Below are 9,502 nucleotides of genomic sequence, written 5' to 3'. Positions count from 1 at the left end.
CCCGCCTCAGCCTCCCAAAGTGCTAGGATTACAGGCGTGAGCCTCTGCACCTGTCCGTGTCCTTTTTTATTGAGGCTTTCTTTTTTTTTTTTTTTTGAGATGGAGTCTCGCTTCTATGCCCAGGCTGGAGTGCAGTGGCACAATCTCGGTTCGTTGCAACCTCTGCCTCCCGGGTTCTAGCGATTCTACTGCCTCAGCCTCCCAAGTAGCTGGGATTAGAGGTATGTGCCAGCACATCTGGCTAATTTTTGTATTTTTAGTAAAGACAGGGTTTTACCATGTTGGCCAGGATGGTCTCAAACTCCTGACCTCAAGTGATCCTCCCACCTCAGCCTCCCAAAATGCTGGGATTACAGGTGTGAGCCACTGCGCCTGGCCTAGAGGCAAAATTTATACACAATACAATGACGTGGGTTAAGGGCAGGATCTGATGCGTTTTGACTAATGGTTACACTCATGTGACCACTTCCCCATTGGTAACACACAACATTCCCACTGCCTGTGGGTTTTTTGGCCTTTGTTTGTTTTGAAGACGGAGGTCTTACTCTGTCACCCAGGCTAGAGGGCAGTGGCACGATCATAGCTCACTGCAGCCTCAACCTGAGCTCAGGTGATCCTCCCACCTCAGCCTCCTGAGTAGCTGAGACTACAGGTGCGTATCACCACACCTGGCTAATTTTTAAATTTTTTGTAAAAATGAAGTCTCGCTATGTTGCTCAGGCTGTTGTCAAACTCCTGGGCTCAAGCGATCCTCCTGCCTTGGCCTCCCAAAGTGCTGACATTACAGGCAGGAGCCACTGTGCCAGCCTCATGGCCTGTTCTGAGGTTCCTTCATTCTCCTGCATTTCAGTCCTTGGACTCTCCCTGGAGAATCATATGGTGCTAATGACATGCTTGGGTTTGCCTTTTAGCAACTGCCTCACTCAAAAGGTTGCCTGTGGTGCCAGGGGATGGCCGTGGGTTTCCCGTCTTACTGCTGCTCTTAGATGGCGTTGGGTGCCTGATTGCCCAGGGAGAGCCCAGCCTCTGGGCTTTTTCCAGCCATCTGACAAATTGCCAGCAGGGCTGCCTCCTTTCCTAAGTGCCATCTTTTGTTTGGGGATGGGTTTTTTAAAGCAAAAATTGAAGACAAGGAGAACTCAGATTCTATTTTTTTTTTTTTTTTTTTCTGAGATGGAGTCTCACTCTGTCACCCAGGCTATAGTGCGGTGCCACAATCTTGCCTCACTGCAACCTCCCCCTCCTGAGTTCCAGCAGTTCTCCTGCCTCAGCCTCCCAGGTTGCTGGGATTACAGGCATGCACCACCACACCTGGCTAATTTTGTATTTTTAGTAGAGACGGGGTTCCTCCATGTTGATCAGGCTGGTCTCAAACTCCTGACCTCAGATGATCTGCCCACCTCGGCCTCCCAAAGTGCTGGGATTACAGGCATGAGCCACCGTGCCCGGCTAGAACTCAGTTTCTAAATGACGCTAGGGAAATGTAGTATGAGGCACTCTTGCTGTCTTGCTAGCATCCTTACAAAGAAAACCAGTGTGTATTTCCCCATGTTATCTCCAGTATGTTCGTTAATCTTATATGTCCTTAATTGCAGATGACTTGAGAACCTTGTGCTCCAGGCTACCCCATAATAAGTAAGTATTCTCAAGACTCCCAGCTGGGCCAGCTTGCTCGGGCAGGGTGGAGGGAGGCAAGACAGGGCAAACCCCTTTGTCCTGGGTTCTTTGGGGAGAGCCCGGTAAGGACATGATGAGAAGTGGGGCGTGGATACGATCAGATAACGCCTGTGAACAGAACTCAAGTAGAAAGTAAACCTGAAAAACGGTCATCATGCTGGAAGTCCCTGAAAGAGGCCAGTCCCTAGTGAGCATGCACCTGTTGAGTTGTTGAGTGGTGGGTGTGGCGCAGGGGGCCCTCTGTTGGTGACACTGTGAACTGCACAACCATTTGGGAAGTCTGGCTGAGCCACAGCCCTAGAGCACTCTGCCAGCACTTGGCCATCAGGCGGCACGGACCTGGGTTCTGAGCGTGGCACTGTCTGGGATTGGCTGTGATGCTTGGGAAGTCTCTTGACCTGTCTCTGTGCCTCAGCTTACCCCCTTGTAAAATGGGGGTGATACTGTTCCCTGACCACAGGGTGGTAGTGAGGATGAGACGCAGTGGTGTTTGTGAATTTCTCATCCTGCTCCTTGCCACATGGAGACCTCCGCAAATGCAGTCGTCAGGTGAAAAGTGGGAACTGTGGTCAGATTCTGGAGAGAATCCGGGCCTTGCCACTTCCAAAAGTCTACATGTCCTTGGGCAGCTTCCCTGCCTTCTGCCTGAAGTCCTCATCTGTAATATCAAGAAAACCTGGGACCTGCCTCATGTTCCTCTTGCTTCCCCCAGCTTCTCACTGTAAGATTTTTGTGAGGAGTAAATGAGTAAAAACAGGCCAGGGCTTGGGCATGGTGGCTCATGCCTGTAATCCCAGCACTTTGGGAAACTGAGGAGGGTGGATCACCTGAGGTCAGGAGTTCGAGACCAGCCTGGCCAAAGTGGTGAAACCCCGTCTCTACTTAAAATACAAAAATTAGCCGGGCGTGGTGGTGCACATCTGTAATCCCAGCTACTCGGGAGGCTGAGGTGGGAGAATCGCTTGAACCCGGGAGGTGGAGGTTGCAGTGAGCTAAGAGCACGACACTGCACTCCAGCTTGGGCAATAGAGTGAAACTCTGTCTAAAAAATAAAAATAAAAAGGCCAGATGTGGTGGCTTATACCTGTAATCCCAGCACTTTAGGAGAATGAGGCAGGTGGATCACTTGTGGTCAGGAGTTTGAGACCAACCTGGCCAACATGGTGAAACTCCATCTCTACTAAAAATACAAAATTAGCCAGGCATGGTGGTATACACCTGTAATCCCAGCTACTTGGGAGGCTGAGGCTGGAGAATCACTTGAACCTAGGAGGCAGAGATTGCAGTGAGCTGAGATTGTGCTACTGCACTCCAACCTGGGTGACAGAGCCAGACTAAAAAAAAACCAAAAAGGCTGGGCACGGTGGCTCACAACTGTGATCACAGCACTTTGGGAGGCCAAGGTGGGCAGATCACCTGAGGTCAGGAGTTTGAGACCAGCTTGGCCAACATAGTGAAACCCCATCTCTACTAAAAACACAAAAGTTAACCAGGTGGCAGGCGCCTGTAATTCCAGCTACTTGGGAGGCTGAGGCAGGACAGTTGCTTGAACCCAGGAAGCAGAGGTTGCAGTAAGTCGAGACTGCACCATTGCACTCCAGCCTGGGCAATAGGAGCAAACCTCCATCTCAAAAAAAAAAAAAAAAAAATTGGCCAAATATGGTGGCATGCATCTGTAATCCCAGCTATCTGAGTGGCAGAGACAAGCATTGTTTGAGCCCAGGAGTTTGAGGTTGCACTGAGCTGTGATCACAACCGTACTACCTGAGCAACAGAGCAAGACCCTATCTCTTAAAAGAAAAAAAAAAGTGAAAACACAGAATGCACTTAAACTAGTACATGGCCCCTAGTGAATATCTAGTAAGTGTCAGCTGCTTTTTTTTCCTTTTGAGACAGAGTCTTGCTTTGTTGCAGAGGCTGGAGTGCAGTGGCATGATCTTGGCTCACTGCCAGCCTCTGCGTCCTGGGCTCAAGCCATCCTCCCACCTCAGGCTTCCAAGTAGCTGGGACTACAGGTGTATACCACCACAGCAGACTGATTTTTGTATGCACAAAAAATGTTTCATACCGATGCAGTTACTAACTAGCAAAGAACTGGAAACAAGCTGTCCTACAGCGTGGTGATACTTAAGTAAATGAGTTGTGATACATCAGGAGGATGGAACATTATGCATCTGCTAAAAATAGTCACTGACTGCTGGGGAGGCAATGTGGATAGTGGAAAGCGGAACTCCTCTGCACGTGGACAGGGTTAATAGAAATGACAAAGTGAGCTTGGTGGGGTTAGTAATGTTCTTCCTTTGGAGCCCTCACACTGGTCTTTAGCAAGGAGAAGCAGGCTTCCAGGGGCAGGTGTTGGCGAGCAGTGTGGACAGAGGGGCAGCAAGCGGCTTGGCAGCCCTGGGGGTGCACGTCACCTTGGCCTGGCCCGCTGGCTCTGTCAGGTCCAGCGGCAGAGCGCTGGGTAGCGCTCGCAGGCTGAGACAGACATGTGTAACTCGAGTCCGGGGTTCAGCCGGATGCTGGTCCATAGCCTGCAGAGGAATCGCATCTTTGTGTGAGGGTTGGGGACTGCCATCTGTGCCACACTCACTCTGCTGGGTTCTGCAAGGGAGGAGCTGGGGCAGCTGTCTGGGTGGGTACAAAGCCTGAGGGGGCAGAAGGGAACAGTCTCTGGGATGAGACTGTCCTGCCTGAGGTGTCATAACAGCAGCACAGAGAGATCACAGGGCCACCTCTCCCAGGGGCCCACACTCTTTCTCTCCTCTTTTTCCTTTTCTTTTTTTTTTTTTGAGACAGTCTCATTGTGTCGCCCAGGCTAGAGTGCGGTGGTGTGATCTTGGCTCACTGCAACCTCTGTGTCCTGGATTCAAGTGATTCTCCTGCCTCAACCTCCTGAGTAGCTGGGACTACAGGTGCCCGCCACCATGCCTCATTTTTGTATTTTTAGTAGAGACGGGGTTTCGCCATGTTGGCCAGGCTGGTTTGGAACTCCTGACCTCATGTGATCTGCCTGTCTCAGCCTCCCAAAGTGCTGGGATTACAGGTGTGAGCCACTGTGCCTGGCCCCTTTTTCCTGTTTTTGGTCTGGGTTCTAGAAGTTTCGACAGCATCGGAGGACATTGCTGGTATCAGCTGGCACCTTTCCCCTCCTGCAGGAATCCCTTTGTGATAGTTCCCTTCTTTGTCCACCGCTTTTATTTACATTTTAGTGTTTCCTTCAGGGAATTTAAAAGACAGCAGGATACAAATCCTTTGTATTGTCCGAGTCTTTTAACTCGGGGTCTACATTAGAGTCCCCTGGAACTTCTCAGCAGTCCCCTGCTGGTCCTGTTCCGGAGCCTCTGACTCCGTTCCTTCCGAGGAGCTGGTGGCTGCCTCTCCTGACACAGATCTGGGGAGCCCTGACCTCCCAGGGGCAGGCTGGGCATGGCTGCTGGGGAAGGACAGGGGGTTGCCTGGAATACCTCTTAGATTTCTTTTCTTTTTTTTATTTTTCCTTGAGAAAGAGCCTCGCTCTGTCACCCAGGCTGGAGTGCAGTGGTGTGATCTCTGCTCACTGCAACCTCCACCTCCCGGGTTCAAGCGATTCTCCTGCCTCAGCCTCCCGGGTAGCTGGGATTACAGACACCTGCCACCACACCCAGCTAATTTTTGTATTTTTAGTAGAGATGGGTTTTCGGCATGTTGGCCAGGCTGGTCTCGAACTCCTGACCTCAGGTGATCTGCCTGCCTCGGCATCCCAAAGTGCTGGGATTACAGGTGTGAGCCACCATGCCTGGCCTACCTCTTAGATTTCCGACAGTCTCTGTGTTCATCGTCTTTCCAAATAGACTGGAAACTTCTTGAAGTGCTTTTTATCTCTGGCAGGGTGTGTACATGTTCAAATCATCACATGACCACAATTTGGCCTCTGCAGTACCTCCTCCTTGGGTTCGTTAATCTCTTGCTAAATTACTTACCCAGAGTTATTTAGTAGTAGTAACAGAAAGAAAAGGGGCTCAGAAGAGCTTTGGGCACTAAATGCACCAGCCCTCCACATACCTTCTGTTTACTGCCTGAGCCCCTCCTGGGGGCCCTGGGTCCAAGCCTTTGTACCGGGGAGCTTGGGGGTTCAGTCTGTGACAGACCAGCCCCTTGACAGAGCACGGGGGAGTAGGAAGAGAGCAGGCAGGGCTGTCGGAAGGGTGAAGTGGCTGGGAAAACGGGCTGCTGTGGGACCCAGTTAGGACAATGTGCAGGGACAGAGAGCCTTGGCTGAGTGACGGGATGTGAGTAGAACCTCGCAGGCAGGCCTTGGTGTTAGGAGAGACCAGCGCAGGTGCTGCAGACACAGGACCCAGCTGGAGCGAGATCCTGGGGCAGGTCAGGAGGGGTGAGCAGAGCCCGTCTGTCTGCAGCAGAAGCTTCCAGCGGGGAAGCAAGGGGAAGGCAGGGTAGGGAGGAGGCCTAGGACCTGAAGCTAGGAGGGCCCCAGAGGGCCTTTTTTTTTTTTTTTCTTTGAGACAGGGTCTCGCTGTCTCCCAGGCTGGAGTGCAGTGGCACAATCATGGCTCATGGCTCACTGCAGTCTTGAACTCCTGAACTCAAGCAATCCTCCTGCCTCAGCCTCCTGAGTGGCTGGGACTAAAGGTGTGCGCCACCACGCCCAGCTAATTTTTAGTTTATTTTCTGTAGAGATGGGGTCTCACTGTATTCTGTCTGGTCTTGAACTCCTGGCCTCAAGCAGTCGGCCTCCAAAAGGGCTGGGATTATAGGCGTGAGCCACCAGACCCGGCCAAGAGAGGTTCTGATTGGAGAGAACCCATGGGGAGTTGGTCCTCTCTGGCTGACACAGGACGGGGCAGGCCTCGCCTTGGTTGGGGAAGCTGGGGGTGATGAGCCAAGCCAGGGGGTTCTAGGGGGTTGGGGGATAATCCTGGGGAGGGTGTGGTTAGAAGGCAAGGGCCGTGAGAAACTCGGGAGTCTGGAAAGCCAGGTTGAATTTGCGGGGAGGAGGATTCCAGGAAATGGGGGCCGTGGTGTGCTGTACCACCAGGATGGGAGGTCCAGGCCTCTGGGGCTCAGGGGTCTTGGTGGGAGCGCGGTGGCGGATGGGGAGAGCGTGCGTGCAGCTATTCTCAGAGCCCCAGTGCTGGGTGCTGGGCGGAGTGGGGAGGTCTGAAGCTGAAGCTGCGCGGGGCGGGGCGGGGTGGGAGGTGGGCGGGTCCCGGAGGTCCTGGATCCAAACCTGGGCCGTCCCCGAGGGGGCCGCACCGGACTCATTCTGAATTTCAGGACTCCGAATTTCGGAGTCATTTGGAAGACCAGCTTCCTGGGGCTTCTGCTTGGAATTCAGGTAGGGTGCGGTCATTCACGGCTCTGAGGAGACTGTGGCCGCCTGTCCTGTGTGTCCCAGCGCAGCAGAGAGCTGCAGAGGCTGACATGGAGGCCGCTTGTGTGGGCTGTGCGCCCGGGAGTGCTGTGGCCGGAGCTCCGTGGGCCGTGGGCTCCGTGCAGAGCCCGCTCCCACGCATCCTCGCCTGTGGGGTCCTGGCTTTGCCGCTGCTGCTCCGCGTCCACCGCCTGAACCTCTGGGTGGTCCGTGCCTGTGTCGGTGCCTCTCCCCGGCGGGGTGCGGGGTTCAAGGTCAGCCAGCCGTGCGCACCTGCGGAGTCCCCGGAGTCCGCCTGCCCTGACGCTTGTCCTTGTGTTCGCAGCCTCCTCCAGCTGGTGATCTCGGGTCCCGTGCAGCAGTCGCCTCATGCCGCGCTCCCCCCAGGGTTCTACCCCCACATCCACACGCCCCCGCTGGGCTATGGGGCCGTCCCGGCCCACCCCGCCGCCCACCCCGCCCTGCCCACGCACCCCGGGCACACCTTCATCTCGGGCGTGACGTTTCCCTTCAGGCCCATCCGCTAGGCTGGCCCGCGTGTGCCTTCTGTGCCCTCACTGGACGAAGCCTTCCGAGAAGGAAGGGGTGGCCGGTGCCCCAGAAGAGAACCTCGGGGAAGTGGCCCGGTGGCTCCTCCCCGCCGGCAGAACCGTCTCGGTGTCACGGAGTCCAGGTGCTTCCCACCCGGTCGCATTCTTCGACATCCAGATTGGATGGTGAAGGGAAGAGTCCAGCCTCTGCTGAGAGCCTGCGACGGGCGTTTTTAAAACATGCCGGACCTGGGAGCCTCTATTCTCTACGCATTTCAGACACACAGCCTGTGTGGCGAGGAGTGTGACGGGAGGAACCACAGGTGCAGGCCCATGTGTCTGGCCTCTTTCCTTGTGAAGACGATGTGTCCCCGCCAGAAAAAGTGGGCTCTTTCTGCAGCCCCGTGAGCTGAGCCCAGGCTGCGTAGTGACCACAAGCTTGTGTGCAGCACCGCTCAGGGAAGCTGTCAGGAATTGCCCTCACCTCGGAAAGGAACTTCTCAGTTTTATTGGGGGTGTCTAAATTTTCCTTTCATATGTTCAAATAAATTTTTCTAAACAGTCATGGAATGTATTTTTAACAGCTTCATAAATGTTGCTTCCAACTGCAGGCATTTTCTTCCCAGTCTTTTTTTTTTTTTTTTTTTTTTGAGACGGAGTCTGACTCTGTCGCCCAGGCTGGAGTGCAGTGGCGCGATTTTGACTCACTGCAACCTCTGCCTCCCGAGTAGCTGGGACTACAAGTGCGCACCACAACGCCTTGGTAATTTTTTGTATTTTTTTACAGAGATGGGGTCTTGCTAGGTTGCCCAGGCTGACTTTGAACACTTGACCTCAAGCTATCTGCCCACCTTGGCCTCCCAAAGTGCTGGGGTTACAGGCCTAACCCACTGCCCCTGGCCTGCTTCCCAATCTCTTATGATCGTGGTAGTTTTTAGTCATTTCTTTTGATGGAAACAGCTTGGACACCCATGTCCCCAGCTAAGCCAGGCAGCTGAGGTTAGCGGGCATAGAGCACTCCAGATTATTTCTTTTTTTTTTTGAGGTGGAGTTTCTGTCACTCAGGCTGGAGTGCAGTGGCACAATCTCAGCTCACTGCAAGCTCCATCTCACGGGGTCACGCCATTCTCCTGCCTCAGCCTCCTGAGTAGCTGGGACTACAGGCACCCGCCACCAGGCCCGGCTAATTTTTTTTTTTGTATTTTTAGTAGAGACGGGGTTTCACCGTGGTCTCGATCTCCGGACCTTGTGATCCACCCACCCTGGCCTCCCAAAGTGCTGGGATTACAGGCGTGAGCCACCGTGCCCCACCTTTTTTTTTTTTTAGACAGGGTCTCACTCTCACACAGGCTGGAGTGCAGTGGTGTGATTGCAGCTCACTGCAACCTCTGCCTCCTAGGTTCAAGCGATTCTCCTGCCTCAGCCTCCCAAGTAGCTGGGATTACAGGCGCCCACCATCACGCCCGGCTAATTTTTGTGTTTTTAGTAGAGACAGGGTGTCGCCATGTTGGCCAGGCTGGTCTCAAACTCCCGACCTCAGGTGATCCACCTGCCTCGGCCTCCCAAAGTGTTGGGATTATAGGCGTGAGCCACTGCACCCAGCCTGCTTCCGGTCTATTTGCTTTGGGTCACATTTCTTCCCTTAGGTACAAAACAGCCCTCAGGGATCTTTTTCCTACTGAAAAGGGAAAGTGTCTGCTTGGAGTCCTCCCTTAACGGACTGCAGGAGGAAGGAAAGATCAGGAACTATGTCACTGGCTCTCCTAGCCTGAAGTGAGAGATGGAAACTGCAAACATGGAGCATTAAAAGATGGAGCTTACCTTGCAGGGATGAAATTTAACCTCCTGGGGCTGGGCGCAGTGGCTCACGCTTGTAATCCCAGCACTGTCGGAGGCCAAGGTGGGCGGATCACTTGTGGCC

General features: G+C 53.7%; 1 protein-coding gene across 1 annotated transcript in view; it reads left to right on the top strand.

Annotated features, from left to right (window-relative positions):
• LOC105506319 (chromosome unknown open reading frame, human C7orf26) overlaps positions 1-8,146 on the top strand; it is a 20,642-nt gene extending 12,496 nt beyond the window's left edge. Inside the window, exons 4-5 of the mRNA XM_011934401.1 lie at positions 1,596-1,635; positions 7,377-8,146. Of these exons, the coding sequence (XP_011789791.1) occupies positions 1,596-1,635; positions 7,377-7,578 (242 nt within the window). The 3' untranslated portion in view covers positions 7,579-8,146. The remainder of the gene's footprint in view (positions 1-1,595; positions 1,636-7,376) is intronic.
• Positions 8,147-9,502: the final 1,356 nt, after the last annotated feature.

This window comes from Colobus angolensis, unplaced genomic scaffold, assembly GCF_000951035.1.
Source record: "Colobus angolensis palliatus isolate OR3802 unplaced genomic scaffold, Cang.pa_1.0 Scaffold135, whole genome shotgun sequence".
NCBI classification, from domain to species: Eukaryota; Metazoa; Chordata; class Mammalia; order Primates; family Cercopithecidae; genus Colobus; species Colobus angolensis.
This window is presented reverse-complemented; position numbering and strand designations above follow the sequence as displayed.